Source organism: Excalfactoria chinensis, chromosome 2 (assembly GCF_039878825.1).
Source record: "Excalfactoria chinensis isolate bCotChi1 chromosome 2, bCotChi1.hap2, whole genome shotgun sequence".
NCBI lineage: Eukaryota > Metazoa > Chordata > Aves > Galliformes > Phasianidae > Excalfactoria > Excalfactoria chinensis.
In genome coordinates, this window is record NC_092826.1 from 27,353,103 (window position 1) to 27,377,159 (window position 24,057).

Sequence of the window (24,057 nt, forward strand, 5' to 3'; positions counted from 1 at the left end):
TACTCCCCTCAGTCCTCCTCATTTGCTAGAGCAATCCAATTTTTCTAGAGCAAATCCATTTGTTAGCAATCCAATGTGTCTCATCAATAACTTGGATATGTGAAGTAGGGGACACGAAAGATGGGATCACCAACACCTGGGCTGAATCGTTATTTAGAATGGGGTTGCTTCTATTCATGAAATGAACATAATTACCTCAGTAAGAAACTGTCAATGAAATACCTCTCTTGTTGCAAAAAGTGGCCCTGAACCTGACATGCTGCCCAGCTGGCTGTGCCCTTACAGACTTCTCTAGATATAAGCAGTACTGTAGTAGATTTTATTTTTTCCCTGGCTAATTTCTTGTTTCCCTTTTGTGGCCTCTTCAGTTCTACTGCCAGATACCAGCAACAATCACAAATATGTAGCATTAAATAAACAACTAGATGCTCTGGCAAAGCATTTCTGCCTACACGTGGCTCACTTACCTCAAATAGCCAATCTGTATCTTTCAGTGGTGGCAAGAACCTATTCAAGAAGTGAACGAGGAACCCTTATAACCTTGGGGAAATTATCCCTTCGTGATAGTGTCTGGAGAAAGCATGTAATTTGGACAGGAGATCTGTTTAGGGATTCTTGATAAGGGAGAAAGACTAAATCTCCTTTGGGGAGAAAGAAAAACTCATTTCTGGAGGGCATACACAACTATGTCAGTTATGTCTGTGCTTAGGGAGAGTACAGAAAACACAGAACACATTAGTATCTCTGGAACAATTTTGGTTTATGCTCTGGCTTTCACAAGGCTGGAGGAGGAAGGCTGTGAGACAGCAGAGCAATTGCTGTGTTTAGTTGGGCTGCATATGGGAGCAGAGCTGTGCCTTTGGAGTCGGGTGTGTTGGCTCTGCAATAGCAGTGGAGCTGTTTGGGTAACACTTATATATAATTTTATGACACAGAGAGAAAATAGGTTTTCTATAGAAATAATTTTTACAACTTTGTTGATTTAGCAGAGAAGGAGAGTGCATTGAGAGTGCTTTTGTTCCAAAAAGGACTTTATAGCATGTATTGTCTCCTGAAATCTCAGTGGCTTTCTGCAGGTTCGGGCTGGCTCTGTTCGCTTTTCCTTCCTGTCCCTCTAGGACCAGCAACTGTGGCTGAGCCCAGTTCTAACACATAAAGCACAAGGGAAAGAGGATTTCCTTAAAAACCCAAAATAAACTGAAAAAGCTGTGCAGAATCTTGGCAGAATGCATAGAAATTGAAAGTTTTCAGCCTGTTGTTTTCATGGAGGTGAGAATCCTATTGCAGTCCACGGGTGTCTTTCTAAGAGCTGTGAGATCAAATGTTATATGGTCAGAACTGCAGAATAGTTACTTCAGTGCCCCTGAGCATGGAGATTTCCCTTGCAGAAAACAATCCAGTGTCAGAAAGCATCTTTATCTCCAAGGGTTGTACTGGTATCTCTATGGAACAAGAATGCTACACTTCTGTAAGCACCTATACCAGAAAGTTTGTGTTTCTGCTGATGAAATAGTCACCACTATTGGTTTTGAGTTAACTGTTATTAAAAATAGAAACACTGTACTGCAAACCCAATCTGAAAAGTAAAACACAGAGAAAACTGTCGGAGTCCTGCTGGCTTACAAACTAGTGCATATAAAAAGTAACAGCAGTTGTGGGCATCACTGCAAATCCTCCCTCCTGGCTGCTGAACTTTCTCTTCTAATCTCACAGATAACTCAGCCTGTCCATCACATGCAGGGGATGACACGGTGTGACCTTAGAGTTTGAAGACGTGTGTCTCTAAGGTGTTGGGAGGAGCAGAGAAAGAGCAGTGTTAGATGTTTTTTTTCCTATCAGATGCTTCGTTCTGGACAAATGACTGAAGAAGTGAGACACGATTCAAACCATGTACACTAACAGTGTTGAAAATGAATCATGCCACTTGAATGTGGCATTGAATGTGAAGTGGCAGCGATGCCTTGACTATAGAGAAAACCTGATGGCAAAACACTGCATTGCTGGCTAGAGGATTTGCATCAGCGCTGGCTCTCACATCATTAAATGACAGAAAGTAAGTCCATGTCCCTGGGAGGGAATGTTTGCCATCTACTTCCCTCTGTTGACTGAGTTACTGAAGTACACTACACTTGAAGGCAAAGCTCACAGACAATGAGGTAAGACTGAAAGGCAGACAATAGGCCAGATTCTTGGCATTAGTGAACTGGTGGAGCGTTGCTGAAAATATTACCATGGCTCGGGACTGGCCCACTTAGCTCATAGTTCAAGCAGCCAACTCTGTACAGGGCCATACTCTCAAAAAGAAAAAGCCATGTCTTATGTATATACACATTTGTAAGTGCTTCTCCCTCATCTTTTTTATGTCTAAATAGTAGCCACCCCAAATCTAAACTTCTCTTTGCATCAAGCTGCCAGTCATAACTGGCACTTGGCAAGAAATAAAGGAGGAAAATGAAGCAGAATTACAGTTTTTTTTTGTTCTAGATGCAGTGTTTCTGGAGAGCTCCAAGCGTATTGCTTTCTGTCCCTGAAATATCAGTACACTCACATTGGCTAAAAGGCTCTGTTTCCAGTTCTTCATAGAGTGCTATGCACATGTAAAACGCATTATGGAGAGATACCTTTATTGAACTCTAACAGCTTGTTTGTGCTGGTATCAAACCGATGTGCCTGATAACTATCATTCTGTTGTGCTCTGCCTTGACCACAGAACATACATTTCTCTCTTTTGGGCACAGAGAAATGGCAGCAATGAGTCACGTTTAACGCTTATGTCATTTGACATGAAAACCTTTTCCACTAGAGACTAGAAAAGCTCTGGTTTATAGTTTCTTTTGTTTTCTCACCACTTCTTCTCTGGCATCCTCCTATGTGACATTATGTTTCAGAAAGCTGAAAAGATGCTCAGAAGTTGTAATATCTACATTATTGATTTTCTGCTGACAGAAAAGTGTTACTCTGAGGGACTTCAGCTCTTTGTACCCCTCAAGTCTGAACAGCTTTGTGGTTGCCTGAGATGTTGCAAAACAGCATTCCTGTGCTCAGAACCAGACCTCATCCATGACAAACACACCTCCGTGGCCTTGATGTGACCCTTTTCTGGGCATCTGGATGACTTTTTGGTGTCCCCTGGTTCAGTTAAGAGCAGCATAGGCCCTGCATTATGTTTTGAGAAATGAACTGAAGGGCCATATCTCCTGCTGGATACTTGTCAGAGCTCACACAGTGCTGAGATGCTACTTCCACAGAGAGAGCTTAGAAATACTGTGGTTCTCTTTAAGAGAAGGTTTGTAAATCTCTTAAGACTTTTTGGCAACAAAATGTGATCATCTGCCCAACTGCAGAATGTATTGGCTGGCCAGATCATAGTAGTGGTCAAAAATAGCCCTGAGATCTCCTGAACATGCCAAGGAATGCTGCAGCCCTCTTGGAGGCCTTTGATCAGAAGCACAGGCTCACAATTTGCTTGGCTCTGCTCAGCAGATACATGCTTTAGGACTCTGGTTCTGGCTGTCATCCCCAGGCCTCATTTATTGTTATCTTTACTCCAGGCCTATTCTAGTACATACAACTACCAGCAGATTAACTGCTCAAAGGTCAGTCATTTTTTAACACCAGGACTAATCAGGTTCTTCTTTAATTCAGCTCCTATCCTCACTTGAGTTACTCTGCCAGGATCCTAAATAACCGTAAGTGACATGGGGTCACTACTGAGCTCTGCTGCTTCCAGCAATTTCTCCTTGTCCCATCGAATCTTCTGACTGAGATGGGCTTTGGGAGCATGCTGAAAATGCACATCAGTAAAATGGGTCAGCATAAAGATCCTTCAGGTGAATCATTTACAAATCTCTTCAAAAGGGCTGATAAAGAAACTCCACTAAGAATCGAGTTCTTGTGCATAGATTAAAACTGTGTTAAGTAATCTTTGCTGCTGTCCTCACAGATTCCTAACTACAACATCATCTCCCTGCCTCCAAGTTTAGCACCCAAGATGAAGGGATACATTAGACAGGCTGTAAGGATGTGCTTTGATTTTCTTATTTGATGAAAGATTATCCTGTGGCTGGGAATACTGTAAAGTAGGAAGTATCATCATGCTTTTCATCGCGAGACCAGTGCTGCCTGAATTCAGCACAAAAGGAGTTGCTCTTAATACACACTGCTCCTCAGGTATACTGTTGAGATGCAGGTCTCAATGGAGAAAGATCTGTTTGTAGTTCTTGCACCAAATCTGCTATTTTGACTACTTCATTTATGATACAAGGATTATTGGACTTTATAACTGCATGGAAAACTGGAAGGTATCTCATTTGTGTCAGAGAATGGAGAGCTGCAACTCCTGAACCAAGTCCTACACAGGGTCACAGGCACTAAACTTTATAACTTCTCTTTCTTTGGAGGTGACCAATGACAGTATTTCCTTTGCTGGGTCTTGTGTTTTTGTTTGTTTGTATGATTGATTGATGGTCTACATTTAGCAGGAAGATACAAGTACAATCTGAATACACATGATGAATGGATGACTGCCATAGCTCCACATTAGTAGCAATTTACTTTCCCTTTTTAGGTTATGAGGTGGCGTCTAGGTGAAAAGAAGATGTGATCTGAAGGGCTATAGCATGTGCCCTGTTGGATTTACTCCAGTGACTCTAAATGTTTCCCTTTCACAATGACTCAGCTTTTCAACTGTGAGATCTTGAATGACATATTTGGAGCTTGATTCAACATTATGGAACAAATTCCTGTTGATATCAGTGAATATTGAGGTCAGATTCTTTATTAACCACGCAAAGATCAAACGAGTGACCACACATCTTCAGCGTTACTTCATCCCTTTCTGTGATATTTATAATTAATGTTTAATCGTGCTTTTTGAAGCATGGTCAAAATACAAACATTTATGAGTGAAAATATTTTACTCTGAGGATGTGTTTATTTGTGGCTTTTGTAACAGTACCAGTTTTTCTTTGGAGTAATAAAAATTGAGATAATGTTTCAACATCAAAAATTAATTCAGGATTCTCTTACGGATGAAAACATGAATGATCAAAACCAATTAAATGCTAACGTAGTGCATTTTTGCAGCAGTTATTAACAATGTCCAATTGAAGTATTTCTTATATGTTCAAAACGCCATAACTATTTCATTAGAATCCATGAAAAGGGACTCAGTTTAAGTAAAGTGATGGCTATATAATCAAATTGTGATTGATGAGAAAGAAAAGGAAAGAAGCTTGTCCTTAAGCAATTTTGCAGATCCACATCTGTTTTTTGAGAGGCAAAGTTAATTCTTCAAAAAGTAAAACACTTCTTCAGTTTGACAACAAGTATTGAATTCTGTGCAAATCCTTGTGTGTGACTTAAACAGCTTTTCATAGGGAAAGCATTGTACATTTTCAAGAGGCACACATGAATTAATGAGGTCCAAACACTTAAAATGATGTGTTGCCTTGTTATGTTGCTTCATCCCCTCATGCAAATTCCAAAGAATGACCTTCATTTGTCATGAAACACTCTTATCAGGATTTGTGAGTATTGTCTTATTTTACAGTACGATGAACAAAATACCCAAGATGGGGTGAAACAGACGTGCTTTATAAACAGTCTGCTTTTTGCCTTTACATATTTTTCTCTACCATAGCCTCAGGAGAACTCTTCTTCCAGAAAATATTAAGCAGTGTGAAGTAAGGTGGGTCCTTTCTAAGACATTCAATAGTCTTCAAGAAATTCTCCTACGTCTGCACTACAAAATGAAGCCCAGTGCTATGTACAAGCTTGTTCAGAGAATGAGTAACTTATGTGAGCAATGTGGAGAATTACAAGGAGGACTTGGGTCGTGAGAGAAGCCTGCTTAACTAAGGTAGGAAGCATGTGAGTCATATCAAGCATAGTTAAAAAGACATTAGTGACACTTCAACTTCTGCTTTGAGGTGTCCTGATCCTAATACCCTTCATAGGAACAGTGTGCTTCCATTGATTGTCCAATTACAGCTTAAATCTCTGGTCTGTGTGATAGAAGGACCTGAATGCAGGAAATTTTCACCTGAGTCACCTACCCATCTGGCCTGCTATTGACAGCGGTGGCTGTTTTGTGTCTTGCAGGTATCATAGAATCATAGAATGGCCTGGGTTGAAAAGGACCACAAGGATCATGTAGTTTCAACCCCCCTGCTATGTGCAGGGTTGCCAACCACCAGACCAGGCTGCCCAGAGCCACATCCAGCCTGGCCTTGAATGCCTCCAGGGATGGGGCATCCACAGCCTCCTTGGGCAATCTGTTCCAGTGCGTCACCACCCTCTGTATGAAAAACTTCCTCTTAATATATAGCCTAAATTTCCTCTGCCTTAGTTTAAAACCATTCCCCCTTGTTCTATCACCATCCACCCATGTAAATGGTCACTCCTCCTCCTGTTTATATTATCCCTTCAAGTACAGGAAGGAAGGTGGCCTTCAGACCATGAGCTGATCATTTCTGTGCAGGACTGTTGACTGTTTCTTCTATTCTTCATGAAGAATCCTCTTCATTCGAGGATGATTTTTTTTTTTTTTTTTTTTTTTTTTCATTTTTAAATAAAAATTATAATTATGTTAAAATAATTTTATGATTGCATATGGAGTTGTTAATACTTCACAGACTATATTACTTCAGTGACAAATCAAACTTAAAGCTTTCTTCAGTACATTGCAGTGCTAATTGCAGCACTTGATATTGAAAGTGCTACATTTATAATTTCATAGTAAGATTTCTTAGATTTAGATGTAATAAAATATCTGCAGTTACTGATGTGGTTACCTCAGTTGACAAGTAGCAGCTACCTCATGCAATGCAATGAATAACATGAATATTCATGGTATCACCCACATAGCCATTTGCTTTAGTATTTCCAAAGCCTATTGCTTCATCGGTGTGATTTATCTCCATCTGCAGGCCTTTTCTCAGAAACAGCCCTCAAGATGATAAGATTCATGAGTCTTACCTACTTCTGTGAAAGTCACAAGTTGTTTCAGGTGTTCTCTAAGCATTCTGATATCTCAGAATCACAGTCTTTCTCTAAGCATCTGCATAAAGCTGCAACTGCTCTTGCTACCTGTAGCTATATTTTCAGCCAGCCCTTATCTGGCCAAGTGTAATAGAGATTATTTCATACTTCATTTCTGTTGCTTTCTTTTCACAGAATCACAGAATTGTAGGGGTTGGAAGGGACCTCTAGAGGTCATCGAGTCCAACCCCTTTTAAGACTGCTGTAAATGCGGTGGTCACTTGAAGAACATTACTGTCTCCACAGTAATGCAAAGACGTGAAAGCAAGTTTTAAGCCTTTTTTTTCCTAATGAGATAGCATGCACATAGCATTTTCTGTGCTTTCAGTCAACTACAGCTTCTAACACAAGACTATCAGAAAGAAAACAAGTCATCTTTAACACCAGAATAGTGAATAAATCACTGAGCAGAATAAGGAGAAAGATTATGTTTTCCCATGTCACACAAACAAAGAACGATTAAGATTATGGGTATTGCTCCTCTGGGATTTGGTATTGGGGGTATTTCTGCTTGATTTCCACCACAAAGGAGGGAAAGCTCAATACTGCATTCAGTTCAAATCCATACACTGCTCAGAAACACAGCGTGCTTCTTTTCTAATGATTCATTTTTGTTTACGCTTCAGACCTTGCACATCATTCAGTTACTACTGATAGCACTGTGCTTCGTGTAGCACTTCAGTGATACAAAACGCATATGGAGCTCTTTACCAAGCTGAAATACTTGCCTAATTTTTAGCTTTTGCCCTGCCTTTAAACTCATTAAAAAATAGTCTGAAATGTGGTGGGAAAAAGAGAGAGATACAGGCTACACCTATGTGCTTTATTCCACTGGGAAGCAATTATCCTTGCTTTAGAAACATCTTACCTTGTTCTGTTTGCCAGGAGAATCAGATGAAGGCTACATGTAAAATAGGATCTGACTGCATGTTGGTTACTGTGTGTTACAGGATGGGGGAAAAATGGGAATCTCCTAACAGTGCAGAAAATCATTCTTCCCCGAAATAAGAAAAATATAATTCATCTGTGAAAGGAGTAAAATGGGAAAAAGAGAATATATTCCATTTATTTTATTGGTCCAAATTAAAATCTAGAAAAAAAATGATGTTTCCCTCGTATTCTGGGACAGCGCTCCACGCTTCCAGCAGCAAGCAGCAGTAGCATCGCAGTGACCTGTGGTAGCTAGGAGGGCTTTCATGCATCTTAGGCATCAGACATATCAATAAAAGAAAATACCAATCAGAGATGCTAAATAATACATGGTTACTACACTGATACTACACAATTCTTACTCAGGCAGCTTCAGAGATGCATATTGCAGGAGGCTGGGAAGCGTTGCCATGAACCTGTCCTGTCTTCAGACTCACCTATGGGCACCTGTCACCAAGTACTTGTGACCAAGTAGAAGCTGTGACCAGAGGGACAACCTGTCTGCTGCTCTGGGGAAAAAGAGTCAGAGCTTGGTGCAGAATAAGCTGTTGCCTCGGCTCCACCGGTGCAGCTGCGGTGGCCCTGCCTGCCCTCCATGGGGACAGAGCAGAGCCCACGAAGCTGCATTATGGAACCTGAACGCTTGTTTTGGCTTGCCCTGGGACTCCCAGCAGTTGGGGAGCTCCTGTGTGAAGCTGGCTGAGCTCAGCTGGCTCTGAGCCCATGCCAGGGAGCTCGGGGCTGTTTGGATCCATCCTCGCACATGGGCTGCAAGAGCCAGCAGATGCCTTGGGTGATGCAAAGGACTTTCTGTAGCCAAGACTGCTTGCTACATGTACGAGCATTAAACATGTCTCAGCACGGAGGCCAAATGGTGCCAGCAGTCCATGTCTGCCTGCCTACCTGCCTTCAGAAATTATTTTGAGCTCAAAGCAGAAGCAGCACACTCGATTTCGCTATCAGGAACCCTGCTTGAGTACTGTGGCCCCTTTTCCCCTTTTCCTGCTGTGTCCCAGTGGCAGCTGGCAGCTGACAGCCTCCTCCTTCCCTGCAGCACCCAGGAGGTATATTCTGCTTCCACTCCGGCTCTGCTGCAGGGTGTAGCTGAGTGCATGGGTGCATGGATTTGAGCTGACACACCGTCCTGGGCTGAGTGGAGCTCCCTGCAGCACTGATAACAGGGCACAGCATAGAGAAGACTTGAGCTGGCTCCTCATAGGGACGTCTGAAATCTAGTAGAAACTGTTAATTCACGTGCAGGTTGTGTTTTGTGTACAAGGAACTATGCTGCTCCCAATCCTGTCCCTGGAGGCAAAAGACTTGCATTTATCTGGCACTGCTCCCAAGGTAATACCTACAGCAGGTAGGTATTCAGGTAATTGGAGCACTGTTGATTGAAAGCTGTTTATATGCCACTGTACTCTATGCCTTTTCATCAGTTACAAAGGGTTATATGTAAAACACAGTGCAGCTGATGAATCTGGTCACCTCTTTGTCATCCTTTACAAGGCTTCTCCAAATTCAGCTATAAGGAAGTTGATGTTACACATAAAAGATGTTTATATTACATATGGCATCTTTTAGATTCCATTCTGTTCCATTCTGTTCCATTCCATTCTAAACATATATACTCAAATCCAGGTTTCAGTACTAATAATATTGCATCAGTCTTCATGATGCTCTAAAGCAGGGCTGCAGGATAACACACAGCTAGACAAGTATCTCAGAGCAAAACTCACCACACGTTGTTACATGTTAAATAATCGGAGTTTGCCCTCTTTTGGTCACAAATAGTTGTACAGGACGATTTTCATGAGCTTGTAGATTTTATGGATATTGCCATATAAAAGACTGTTTGTCAAACTGGATATCTGATAACTTAACATTTTCAAAACATATTTTGTTATGACACAGTCACATTCCAAATTTTGTTTAAAAATCTGTTGCAACCAGAACAGGTAAGAAAAATTGCAATTGTTTCCTTATATCGGCTGTTTCCTTACACCACACTTACCTGGGTTGTATCTGGGATAATGTTTTTCCTGTACTCCATCTTCAGGAGCCGCTCAGGAGCTTCCTTTCCTGGGACCCATTTGACCAAACCCAATGTGTCACAGTAGGAAGATATTTTCAGCATCTATGTACTGGTACCCAAATGAAAGGGAAGCTGGCATCACGCTGTAGGCTTGGTGTGGATGTTTGCTCAAGTAAGCTATCTAACATATGTATACCTACAGTTATTGCGGACATTTGAAGGATTAACTTACCATTATTTTTCCCAGAGGAAGTTTTGAAGCTCAGATGCTACTGAATACCCAAGTATACATCAGATTGTACATCAGATATCTTCCTTATCCATGGGGAGTCCACAGCAGACTTTTGTTTCTACTGCTCGCAGAGCCTTGAGTTGCCTTTATGTGTACTGTAGGCTGGATTTTAAGCTTCTCCATCCTGGTTCCCAGTATTTGTAGAGGGAGAAAAATGACCAGTCTCTTTCTTTTGCTGGGAGCTGAAACCTGCATTCCAAATGTCAGAGCTGTTTCATGGGTTCCTCCGCCTCTGATCCGTGTTGGCTTTTGATGCTGGCTATACTTGTTCCCTGTATTTCTGAGGTTGCTTTATGCCATCTCCTATGACTCTCATTTAGGATGTCTGCTGAATGTTACCCATTTCTTCCTAGATGTGTTTGAAGTCGCAAAAATTGTAAATATTCTGACAGTCACAAGTTTCTAGTGGTACTTTTGTAATGACTGCCTGTCAGGGTACTCCTCACTCCACACCAAAATGCCAAGCCCTTTTTGGCTTTACATGGTTGTGCCACCTATGGTTGTGCCACACGTCACTGTGAGGCAGATGAGCTGAATTTCCTTCAGAGAGAGATCCGTGCAATCCCGTGTACTCAGGTTATCCCCGTTCTTAAAACTGACCACTGCATGGCACTGTTGCACCATCGTCTCTGCAACATCAGACCCGAGTGTAGGAAAGAGTCTCAAATTCTTCCACTCGATGGCAACAGCCCCCTGCTGTATGAACCGTTTCCTTATCCTGCTGAGCCTGCTCAGAACAGGGCTTGTGCTGCAAGGTGGGAACCGGTCTTGCCTCTTCCCATGCGGTCCTCTTTTCCTCCAGCCAAAACCCGGTGAGAGCATTGGGTTCGACGTGATGGGATCTGAAAACTGTTGGATGAAACAGGTGCTCATGCTGTGTGTGTGTGTGTGTGTGTGTGTATCCTACAGTAAACCCATCAGGACAAAAGCATTGGCTCTGACAGTGCCCCACAGAGAACAGACTGCCTTCTTCATTAATTCTCTGGTTCAGTTTTGATAACAGGCCCAGGGCTGCCTCTGGGGATGGCATGTGCTAAGGACCCTCCTGGACATGGACACCTTTGTCTGTGGGGGAAAAGAGGTTTGTTCCATGGAAACAAGGCAGGCTGCTCTTCTTGGGCCCTGTACCACAGGTCTGTCCTTGGCTTGTTGTCCTGTGCAGAGCAAGCAAACTAGGGTCTGAAACAATCCTTGTTGAGTCAGAGGGCAGAAAGAACTCGGCACATGACTTGCCATTAGGAAATTAAACCAATATCCAAGAGACCTCAGATCAAAATCCTGAACCCTAAAGGCAAATATAAGCTTGATTGAGAGGCCCTTTTCATTAGGGCTTAAAGCAAAACACAAAGTTTGAAGACTTGGCAATGCTGAAGCTTGACATCCAGTTTCAGAGTTTATTGTTTGACTTCTCTGCCAGGCTTACTCCTAGTAATTTTGCCAGAAAAACAAGTACTTTAGGCTGCAAAACCAACTTACTGTAACAAGTTGGACTGCTGCTCCTACTCTGAGATACAGAGCTCCTTGCACGCAGGGCTGACCTTGCAGCATTGTGTGTGGATGAGTTCCTACAGATTTTTGACCAAGGTCCAAGTCTTCCAGGGATGTAACTTGGCTCAGAAATAAAACAGGCTGGATGGATCAGAAACCAACTGTTGCAGATCTGGAGCTTCTGGCCCATCTCTCCAAAAGAGCAATTGACAGCACTTGCACGACTTCAAATCAGAAAACTAATCCTGAGGGTAATTTTCAGTTAACTCTCTAGATGTCGTAAATGGAGCCAGATCCAGTTTTATATCTCAGCTCTGCAGCTCAGCAGGTCTGTTCTGTGTTTTTCAGAAAATCCTATACATGAACTCCTTTCACCCTGAGAATCAGTGTGTTAGTACCCAACAGAATCTTGATGCGGTTATGGATGTTTGTGCACAGGACAGCTTCATTAACTTCTCTTTCATGAAATGAAATACCCTAATTTTCAGTACTGAGTCTGGCTAAGGGATGCACGTACATGTACTTATTTCTTTTGAATTAACTTAATGCTAGAAGTCATGAGCATAGGTTTATATGGTAATCTTTAAAACTAACCAGCCTAAGCACCAGAAAACACTTAGTGGGAGCTGGAGCTACATTAGAGAGAAATAGGTTGACTTATTAATAGGTCTTATTTAAATCTCATTTCCATGCTTTTATGACTTTGTTAGGCTTTTGCCTCATGTGGGCACATGCCAGAAGTAATGGAGCGAGAGAAGAGACAAGCCCTTTTTCAGTTCACAGAACCCCAATTCTTTATTAATCACAGCTTGCTCACAATGACATACAGGAAAATAGCACTAATGAAGAGTAGAATATGCAGGCAGCAACCTCTGGGGGGGGCAGGGACAACTTCAAAACTGCAGCTATTTTGGGGACGATGTGTTAGGTTTCATGATACTGTACTTGGCACAAGCACCCTGCCTAGTCATTCCTGCTTCAGCCCTCTTAGTCATAGAATCATAGAATCACCAAGGTTGGAAAAGACCTCCAAGATCATCCAGTCCTAGCTGTCCGTCACTAGGGTTGGCTAACACTGAAGAATAAAGGTCATGACAAATGGAAGTCAGCAGTGTGAAAAACAAAAAGGTAACATCTGGTTCACAGGTTCCCAGTGAAATATTTGATTGCCTCTTTTACTGTTACACATGTACTACAGTAGCATCAGAGAAGTATCATAGATCATGGCACCTACAAATAAAGCCACTTGATGCTATCTATTAGTTGCTTCATTAATAAATTTTCAAGTGGTAGATTAAGCTCACTTTACAATTAGCACTTGTATGGCTGTTTGGCATCATTTAGAATTTGTCATAGCTCGATGGTTACAATGTGCCTTTAAAATTCATTTCAAACTGATACCACTTGCTTTCATCCCGTTGCAAAGCTGTTATTTGTTGCCTCTTGCTTCAGAAAGCAGAAGCACCAAGTAGTGCACGTGGTGATTTAACTTCAGGTATACAGCATGCTACAGAGTCCTGTAGCACAGGTTGCATTTGAAGAAACTACATTTTAAAGAGTCTTTTGTCTTGGACAGCTGAATATGAAGTCACGACACCTGTGGTCTAGTCACTGTTTCAACAAAGCTCATCGATGGCAAAGCAGTCTAGGTCGTTAGGCAATGACTGGTCTCTAGCACCATTGAACTACTACTGACCTCGTGGTGAGTTGGAATGAAAGTCGCAGGGAATGGAGTTAGACATGAGGTGCTTCAAATGGACAGACCCAGCAAATTCAATCGAGTGGAAATAGACAACATCAGAAGCCTGTTACAGGACATGTAAGATTATGAAATAACTTGCATAATGCAATACTTGTATTTTTTAACAAAAATGTAAGTATTTACAAAATAAGATCCAAGTTTTTTAAACATCAAGCAAATCATTCTGCAAAGAGACCGCATTGGTTTTGTTTTATTTTTTTTTGTTTCTGTTTTTAAAGTTTTTATTGAGTTCTTGATTTTTTATTTTTTTTTTTAAACCATGTCATACATTTCCCATACTGATATCGCATGATCCATAATAATATAGGCAGGGGGAGTTTACTAATGGTGGGGATGGGTCACATCCACCATTGCTGTTCTCAGCCAGACAGTTCCACCTGGAGCTCCTTGTTTCTACGGACCTCTGCAGCATGCCTCTCCTGGAAAACAGCAAGAAAGGGAAAATCAAACCTAATTCTCAACCTGCATGCCAAGGGAGGCTCCTGTTGATAACACAGCTGAGTTATCCTATCCTATCCTATCCTATCCTATCCTATCCTATCCTATCCTATCCTATCCTATCCTATCCTATCCTATCCTATCCTATCCTATCCTATCCTATCCTATCCTATCCTATCCTATCCTATCCTATCCTCTTCTCCTGTCCCGTTCCCATCCCATCCCATCCCATCCCATCCCATCCCATCCCACCCCATCCCACCCCATCCTACCCCATTCCATTCCATTCCATTCCATTCCATTCCATTCCATTCCATTCCATTCCATTCCATTCCATTCCATTCCATTCCATTCCATTCCAACCTCCTTAGACTGAACAATTAAGTTAGATGTCCTCTCTCTCTTTCTCCTGCTATGAAGAAACTGGGGAGCAGATACCAGAAGTCAATGCTACACCCTTCTATCCAGTTCTATCCATGTTGTCTTCTATTTTACAAAACCAGTCATGATTAATTTAGACTTATTTGAGCCACTGTGTATTCAGATACTTCTGTGAAAATTGGTTTCTGGTCAGGAACAACAGCTGTCAAATGAATTTAGGTAATGTTCCATTCAGAGAGTTTATAAAACTGTATAATTTTGGGCAGGTTCAAGATTTTAGCATCTTTATTTGTACCTCTTGTTTTTCAGCTGTCAAATGATTAGACTTTTACCATTTCTATCTTATCAGTAAGAAAACATAAATGACAAGTCGCAAGGTGACTAGAGAAGCAATTCATCTCTATCTGATTTCTGTTTAAGGCACTTTTTAGATATTCTCATACATTAGGGGATATTCTATGGGGATTGGTAAAAAATTCAATGAATACAACGGGAATCTTTTTATTGGCTGAGATAACCTATGGATCATAGGCCATCACAGCTTATTGTATCATCTGAGTCTGTAAATCACAGTTTCTTTTAAGATTAACAATTTTGAGTGCCTGATTTTCTAAGGGACCTGTTACCCAGGGCTCCAGTTAATTACAGAGTGCAAAGGTTATCTTTGATCTTATAGGAGCTTCCAGATGCCATAACCTTGAGGCATCCACAGTTCTGGGTCACTCTTGAAGACATCTCACATCATCTTTTCCTGCATAGTAAGAGTTAGCAAAACAGTGTAGCATATAATATTTAATTTTTGGTCTGTACAAATTTTCTCACGTGAGTTATCATAGTCTTTGTTCAAAAACCTTCTTTGGATTTCACAAACGTTTGCCATCATATTGGAGAGGAAGAGGGGATTAACAGCCTGTTAATATTAGCATAGCATTGAGCTGCTCCAGCTGTCTGTCCCATTTCCTTTTGGATCTCAAGGATGGCTAATTGGCTTTTCCCTTTGTTTTCATAAGCTTTGGGATATGTGCCTGTAAACTCATCTACTGCAAAAATGTCAAGTAATCTGAATACGGTTCTTAAACTCCACAATTGTCAAGTTTGCAGTATGCAGTTCTGTAAGGCAGAACTTAAACCTTGGGTAAACAATTGTTTCTTTTCTGCTGTGTGGGACTCTTGTTTCCATCAAAGAAAGAAGCATTTAGAGATCTCACTGGAAGTGACTGGGAGCTATTTTCTTTCTATTCATCATTTATTTGCAAAATATTAGAAAGCTCATTGGTGAGAGAAATAGATGTAAAATATCTTTTTATTAACCCTTCTGAACCTTAATTCTCATGTCTCCCTTTCTTGCTTAGGAGAGGTGATTTGGAGAAGTGTACATTTGATTCTCAACTGTGTTTTTTGTAATTTACTGCATTCTCAAAAGGAATTCCTATGGCTTTACCAAAGATCTTCAAAGGAAAGCTTACACTGTATTAGTTGCAAGGCTTATTTGGAAGAATAGGCACCTTTTAATGTATAGGAAAGAATTTTTCCTGATTTTTTCACTCCTTCCCCATCAGAAGGCAAGAACTACACATACGCAGGATAAACATTTAATTTGACCAGTGAATTTCCTCTCCAGGCACAAGGGAAACCTTATCAGTGGTTGTAAATAACTGAAGAGAGGATGTGAAGGGTGACAGGACAAGAAGCAGTGTGCGCAAACTGGAATACAAGAGGCTCCCTCTGAGCACCAGGAAGCACTTCTGTGCTGTGCAGGTGATGGAGCATTGATGCAGGTTACCCAGAAATTGTGGAGTCTCTTTCTTGAAGACCTTCATTAGCCACCTGGATGTTTCTGGGCCCCCTGTGCTGGGTGTCTCTTTGGGAGTGGGGGCTGGGCCAGATGGACCCAATGCTTCCTGCCAACCTGTGATTTCCCAAACGTGGCTTAGATAGGCATCAGGAACCATGGTTTAAAACTAAGTTAAGTTTTGCAATTGAGGAAAGAGCTACACGCAGCATCTCTTTGAAATACTGATTAGATGCTTTTCTCTAGTCCAGGGTGAGGAGTGATGGTTCAGTTACCTTTTCTTGGAGACGTTCAATAAGAGCAGCTAGATTAGCTTCACGGTTTTCTTTGATCTGTTCCATTTTCAGTATCAGCTTTTCCTCTGCCATTTTGCTGAAGTTATTGTTCTCCTCCAGAGCTTTCTGAAGCACCTCTCGCTCATGTTCCCTCTTCTCTGCCAGATGTTTCAGCACCTGGGCCTCCTGGGACTGGAAAGAGAGACACGTGGCTGAAAGAAGTGTCCCAAAAACCCACATGGAGCAATAAAACCTCCACGGAGCTCTTCACCAAATTTGGAAACTCTGTAATATTTGTTCATTTGCTTTTAAAGGCGTTGCTGGGTAAAATCATTGCTGTGTAGAAACCAGATTAGTCTCAATAATGGGCTGAGAGGCACTGGCTAAATGTGGGGAATATGCCTTGGGCAGCAGCAGAGCAGTGTCCAAATCACTTCTGTTAACAAGGAATGCTGTTCATGGTTACTGCAGTGGTTGCTTAACTTCTGAAAGCTGCGGTCCTTTAGGTGTGAATATTTTATTTGTAGAGATACAGGACTGGGAGCTGAAGGGAATGGTGTTAAAAAGAAGGTGTATTTTTTTGCCCAGGTTGGGCAGTTCTTTAGTATGCATGAATGGTAACAGGCTTTGAAGTTTACCATTGTGAAAGATAAACAGAATCAATATAGATGATGTTTTTTCTCCCAGTATTTATGTTCAGCTTCTCCTCGTTAATTATGAAAGAAATAGGGTGTTTTGTTGTATAGAAAATATATAAAAATTGTATTTTCACTTAAATTATTCAAGAAAGATGAAAACTGAAGGTAGGAATTAGCCATGTTCTAGTGTTCTGTCCTTTGTAAACTTATTGCTCAGAAGCACAAGGCTTGTTATTTATTTTAAATCAAGTTACTAACACAGAACAACTAATCCTAGGAGAGAAGCCAGAGAATTTGCAGCACTGGGCCCATCCTCAGGCAAGTCTAGTAGAAAAGACTGTGTGTTTCAGAGGGGTTATTTGGAAATGATAAACAGCACTGTATGCTCTTGGAAAAAATAAATTAGAAAGAGCATGAGAGGCAAACAGAAAACAGGGAAGAAATAGGGCTCTGGAATGCTAAGTGTATATTTCAGTGCAGATAACAATACTCTGTTGCCATTTTTATCCATAAAAATCATTAGTTTAAGGCCTAAATTAAGGGTTTTAACCAGTAATTACAATTAGCGGTAATGAATCCTACTAAATTCTATTGTGTGGCTTTTAAAGGAGTGAAAAAAGCAGCAGTTTCCTTACATGTGCAAGACCCAGCTAGAAGGAGAAAACAAATATATTAACAAAGGTAGGGTAGACATACAGCCAAATATACTGACAAGGCAAATTAAGCAGATTCTAGAAAAGACTGCAGAAGCCAGGCAGAACATCTTGCAGCAAGACACTGGATTAAAACCTATCTGGCTTTCAAAGGCTGGAACGGCTTGCTTGAGATCAGAGATAAAGCTACTTTTGTCACTCTTGGCCACTCACAGTATTTTCTTTCACCTCTAGCCTGATTGCAGCTCTGGACTCGCTGCTCAGCTGTGACCTCTGGAGCTAGCTGATGGGAGTGCTGCCCTGAGCTGGCTGGTACCTTACAGTGATCCTTACTGCTTTTACTGTTATAGCACATGTTGAACATTTAGCAACAGAGCAATTGAATCAGATGAAATGACTGATGTGCTGGCCAAAACATGTTGCAAAAGGGAACAGAAAGTCCCATTATATATATGATCAAGAACATGGAGATTTGGACAACAGTTATGTCTAAGGATGCATCCCATAATAAAAAGTAAGATTTGGGCTGTACTTCTAAGCAACATTTTTGGAAAGAACATTGGCTTTCAGTGGGAGATATCTAAATGCCTTTGGGTCTTTGGGGCACTTGCTTGTTTGTCAGGATTTGTTTTCTTCCACTGAAACCTTTTGCCTTCTGGAACTACTTCCTATTATCGTAAATCCATGGGAAAAGTAGAAAATTAGAGCTCCATAGCAAAGTACACATAGTTCTAGAGGCTGTGCTGGCAGGCAACACTTTCAAAAGTAATTTGGTCAATAATGCAAGATAATGTAGAAAATACTTAGAAATTAATGCAGTATTTTCTGAATGTAAATTGCACTGGCATCAGAAAGAGTCTAAATTAAAGCTATGCCAGGCTTCAGGAACTGACTGCACATTCCTAATGCTCTTTATGATGTGCTTTACAAGACATCCCTTTTCCTCAGACAAAATGTTCAGGGTAATCAGGAGCTGTCCAGAATAATGGGCCCCCTCCTCACAGAGCACACATGGAGGAGAGTCTCATTTACACTGATTTACATTTACAATTTCCCTTTTCTAATGCCACTCACCAGCTGTGAGCCTGCCTGTTTCCCTTGCGTTCAGATCATTGTTGAAATACCCTTATGACAATTTTGGAACCCAGGCAGTGCATTTTTGTATTGGATTGTGATATGATTTTGCGTTTCAGATACCTTTGGCTAACAATCTTGGCCACCCAGTCTGCTCAAAGCCTGCTATGCATCCAGAAATCACTAAAATGAATGAACCTTGATATCTAGTGCGCCTGGGACTAATGGACTCTCTTTGTTGTTGGTGTTGGCTTTTAGCTGATGCATTTGGACAGTTTTGTCATGGGATCCAAGTCATGTGGGAAGTTTTTATTCCAAGTTTATTTTTCAACATTGTATTGAAATGCTGGAAAGGGTATTCTCAAATTCCATTTTCTAAAGCACTTGTAAATGGTTTACAATAAATGTTTCTAGCATAGCTATTATGAGAAAATGAGTATACAAGGGTGGAAATGGGATGGAAAATGGCAGAAAAAGGAAAAAAAGAATACTCGGGGTGAATATTCACGAGACTTATTAAATATATAAAGGTTTAATCAAAGCAGCTACAGCTGCAGCCTCTAATGCTAGATGCAGAGGAATAAAAATGTTGTTAGATATTCCTGGTATAGATACTTTTGCTCCCAGAAATGTACTACCATGCTAAAAAGATTACTGATGCACGCAAGCATTTAAGTTGCTTTCTAGAGGACCATATGCAATCATAGAATCATAGAGTCATAGAATAACAAGGTTGGAAAGGACCTACAAGATCATCTAGTCCAACTGTCCTCCCTTTACCATACCTACAGAAAACCACTAAACCATATCTCATAGCTCCCTATCCAGACACTTTGTGAACACTGACAGTGATGGCGACTCCAGCACCTCTCTGGTGGTGGAGTCCAATCCCAGCTCTCAGAGTCTTTCACAAGGAAATCTGCATCTCATCTGGCTAGAGGTAGATGCAGACAACTAATCGTTCTAAGAGAAAAATTATTTACGGAAATTGTATTTTGAAATATATTATTATTATCACTATTATGACAGTAATAAAGTTCCACTTATCTGAGTTGGGCAGCCTGGTCTTGTGGTTGACAACCTTGTATATAGCAGGGGAGCTGAAACTAGATGATCACTGTGGTCCTTTTCAACCCAGGCCGTTCTATGATTCTATGATAATAGACACTCTTATTTTCACACATTGATCTATTTTTCTTTGATGCATACCTCTCAGTATTTAAGTCATTTATGCAGAGATAAAGGATTACACTTTAAACATGAAATAGGCTTGCACAGATGATTTTAAACTAGGAATTTCAGCTTGAGTGCCTTTCCTGACTATCTTAACTTCTAGGACATAGGAGACACACCATGGAGACACACTTTCTGGAGAAGAGAGGGCTCATGGGAGACCTTATCACTCTCTGAAACTGCTTGAAAGGTGGTTGTGGTGAGGTGGGGGTTGGCCTCTTCCCCCAGATAACAGCAATAGGATGAAAGGTAATGGCCTTGATTTGTGCCAGGGGAGGTTCAGGTTGGATATAAGGAAAAATTTCTTCTTTGAAAGAGTGGCCAGGCACTGTAATAGACTGTGCAGGGAGGTGGTGGAGTCACTGTCCCTGGAGCTGTTCAAGAAATACTTAGATTTTTTTACTGAGGGACATGACTTAGTGGGGAAATACTGGGGGTAGATGGACTGCTGGACTAGATGATCTTGGAGGTCTCTCCAACCTTGGTGATGCTCTGATTTTAGTGTTCTATCAATCAAGTGAATTCCACTTTCCTAACACATTTATTCACTTGCTGGATTTATTTTAAATTAAATTATTCAGTAGAAGCTCCAATAACTTTGGTATTTTTTAGTGTATTGTGTATTTAAGATATGCTACAGGGCAGGATTAAAGACTCCTACTGCAGTGCAAATGCCAATATATAAATTCCTAGCTCTTAATTAGAAAGCATTAATTATGTGATGTTTTCAATAACAGAAACAAGGTTGCTTTCCTGCATAAAAGCAAGGAAATGGGCTCAAATTGATAGAAGCTAGATGATCTTTGATCCCTTCCAATCCAAGCCATTCCATAAGTTAGATCACACTCACAGCTTCCTCGCATCTCTTTGTTTTTACATTATATTCCTTACTGGGGTATACTTTTACTTATTAGAACCTCTTCTGTATGTCTTGGGACTCACTGTCCCAACCAGTGTGCCAACACACAGGGAGAGACAATTCCTCTCCTAAAGCAATGACAGTCTAAAGGGACAAGGAGAAGAGGAAGATGCTCCCCCTCCATGTGGTTACAGAGCAAAGGAATGTACGTATTGCTGCAGATATTTTCTCACCAGTTTAAAAATTTATTAATGAACGCTGCCTAATTAGCAGATCAGGGCCTAATTCCTAAAAAGAAAGTGCAATTAAAGGCAATTTTCAACCATTAGTCATACTTGATTTTAATGAGAATTGTGCTGGAAGGACATGATCTAGAATGCTTATGCCTGATAGCTGATGTACATAGATAAAAAGGCATGATAACAACTGCCATGCTGGATCTCAGATTTGTCTAGCAGCAGAAACTGGAAGATGCTTTGGGAAAGTATGTATGGAGTTGGGCAATTCTGTCTGATTCTTTTCTATGCATTTTCCTAGCTTCCACCAGGTTATACGTTTTCTGAGGCAGATGTTGCATCCATATAACTATTTCTACAAGGTACTTCTTTACTAATTTAGCTGTTGTCTTTTTGAAATAATTAATATTTAAATAACATCTAAATAGCTTATGGTAACAAATATAAAACCTTGATTAAATGATATATGCAAAGGTAATTCCCTCTCTCTGTTTTCAAATTGTTGTGATTTTGTTGAACGTTTCTTTCCCTTCAGATGTGTGAATAAAATTGTTCCTATTTATCTTTTCATCACCAGTCATGACTTTAAGAGTTCTGTCTTATCTTCCATCTGTTGTCTCTCTCCAAGCTGAGAAATAGACTGTTTAATTTATCTTCATATGGAAGATGTTCTACCCCTGTGATTGCATTTTTCACTCTTCTCTGCATTATATGCTCTTTTTTTAGACTAAAACTGCAGGCAATGCTTGGGATGTATGAGCACCAAGGATTTTAAGTGATGTAATGAGGTTTTCTGCTCTGTTCTTGGTTCCTTTTCTTGCAGTTTCTGCTGCATTGCTAATGTGGAAGATCTTGTCTATTAAAATAACTCAGTTAACTACATATTCATTCAAAATGAATGCAATATTAAGGGGAAGAAATGGCCAGTGCCTGCACCGCTATCACTGATTACCAGTTTATCGGATAATGAGTTTTCCTTTCAGAAGAAATGAACAGTAATGAAATCAATGAAATGAAATCTCTGGAACATTCAATTTCTATTTCCCATTAAGTATATGCATAATATTGGGCTTCTTAACTGCTGCCATTTCATTCTGTGTCTGTATCTTTACTTGAGTATATGTACTCAGTACAGAGGTACTTCACAGACTGAGTCTTTGAAGCTTGCCATCACATGGATGTGCCACAGCTCATTCTTCTGGGCGGGTTTTAGTGCATATTTAGTGCCTTTCACATATAGACACGTCCTTCAACTGAAGAGAATACCTTGACAAAAACAAAGACTGAACCTAATGCGCAGCATCTGAATGACTGAATTGTTCCAATTAGTGAGATCCAAAGTTTCACTGCAAATAAAAAATAAGGGACACTTTTAAACTAAATATCAGCAATTCAGGTTTATTGACTTTAGAGGATTCACTTCTCATCACATAGCACTGTAATGGCTCCACTGACTTTCCTGAAAGGAACCCTGATCTGGTCTGACTGAATCAAAAGGAGAGCAGAGAACGTTTTTCTGCTGGTGATACCCCATGTTCTATCTCTGGCATATCTGTTGTCCCTGAACTTTAATGTACATTGTTGTCCACATCTACACACACTGTGTTTGTGCTAATTGCTCTGTAGATGGTCTACCAACCTTTCTAAGCTCTTTGTGACAAGCTTAATTATTATAAAAAAAGAATTAACTGTTATGGGTAAGATCATAAAGGAGAAAAGACTCAGTAGATAACCCCACAAGGCCTATTTCCAGCACTACTCAGACTGTCTGCTAGAAATGCCTCTCTTAGTAACAATGCTATGGCAGCATCTTCAATCAAGTGGTCAGGTGAGCAATCCAGAACACTCTTTATTCAGGGCTGGCATGTCTCCATACTACATAATAAGACAGTTTAGTTGACTCAGATAGGCCTTGTGACTAATTTCCACGGGCCCTACATGGAGTCAGTATCTGAAAGCCCAGGCAGTAGCTGTTCAAATTGCATATCAGTCTCTTAAATCAAGACACGAGAGGAACTGAACCAGCTTTCAGCAACTATCATAGGTACTCTGAATGCATCATTACACCCAGAAAAGAAAGCACGTGAATTTGAACCCACTGAGACTCTGTGTTCAAAACTACCTGTATTTCATGACACATGCTTCCCAAACATTCAGACTAGCCAGGTTTCTTTGCAAGATGCTGAAAAATAATAAACTAATCTGTTGATTTAAACATGTTAGTAGCTTTTAACCATGCAGGCACACTGTGAGTCAGTGATGGAGATGAAAGACGTATGAATAGATAGGAAAACTGTTATCCTGCACACTGCCAGTTATAATTACTAATATTTTCTTAGGGAAAAATACCTTTCTCCTCTCCTCGGCAGCCTCCAGCTTTTTCTGGATCTCCTCAAGGGAGAGCTCTTTCTTCTTTGGAGAGGCTAAAGTTCGTGGTGCTTCCGAAACTGGGGACGGTGGCTTTAGGATCAGTTCAAAGGCCTGGCCCGAGGCACGTTTGTTGATTTGTTTAACTTCCATGTCTGCACAACAAAGTGAGAACTGGTAAGAACTTCAATACTGCGATGGTGTTCGGGAGAAAAGCAGTCCAAAAATCAGTGTAGGATCAGAAATACAGGCAAATGGTTTAGCATCTTTGCTGTGTGAATTTTAAAGAAAATTGCAGATTATGGGCTCAAAAATTGCCCTTGGGAGAAGTACATCCATTTTACCTGCAATAGTTTATTTATACATTAATCCTATGAAGATAAATTTTACAGCGGTTTTGGAAGTTTACTGGGGTTCTGTGTCATTTCACATAAGCTGATTAAATTTTAAGCATTCTTTCATCTTTTTTGGGTTTCTTCGGGAACTACGATGTCAGCTGTGAAGACACGTAATTCTCAAATGGGACGCATTTCTCAGGGTAGTAGGAAATACATCTCCTTATG

General features: G+C 40.6%; 1 protein-coding gene across 1 annotated transcript in view; it reads right to left on the minus strand.

Annotated features, from left to right (window-relative positions):
* Positions 1 to 13,731: 13,731 nt before the first annotated feature.
* STMN2 (stathmin 2) overlaps positions 13,732 to 24,057 on the minus strand; it is a 36,036-nt gene continuing 25,710 nt past the window's right edge. Inside the window, exons 3-5 of the mRNA XM_072329244.1 lie at positions 23,477 to 23,649; positions 16,435 to 16,626; positions 13,732 to 13,967 (exon numbers count right to left, since the gene is read on the minus strand). Coding sequence (XP_072185345.1) covers positions 13,908 to 13,967; positions 16,435 to 16,626; positions 23,477 to 23,649 — 425 coding nt within the window. The 3' untranslated portion in view covers positions 13,732 to 13,907. The remainder of the gene's footprint in view (positions 13,968 to 16,434; positions 16,627 to 23,476; positions 23,650 to 24,057) is intronic.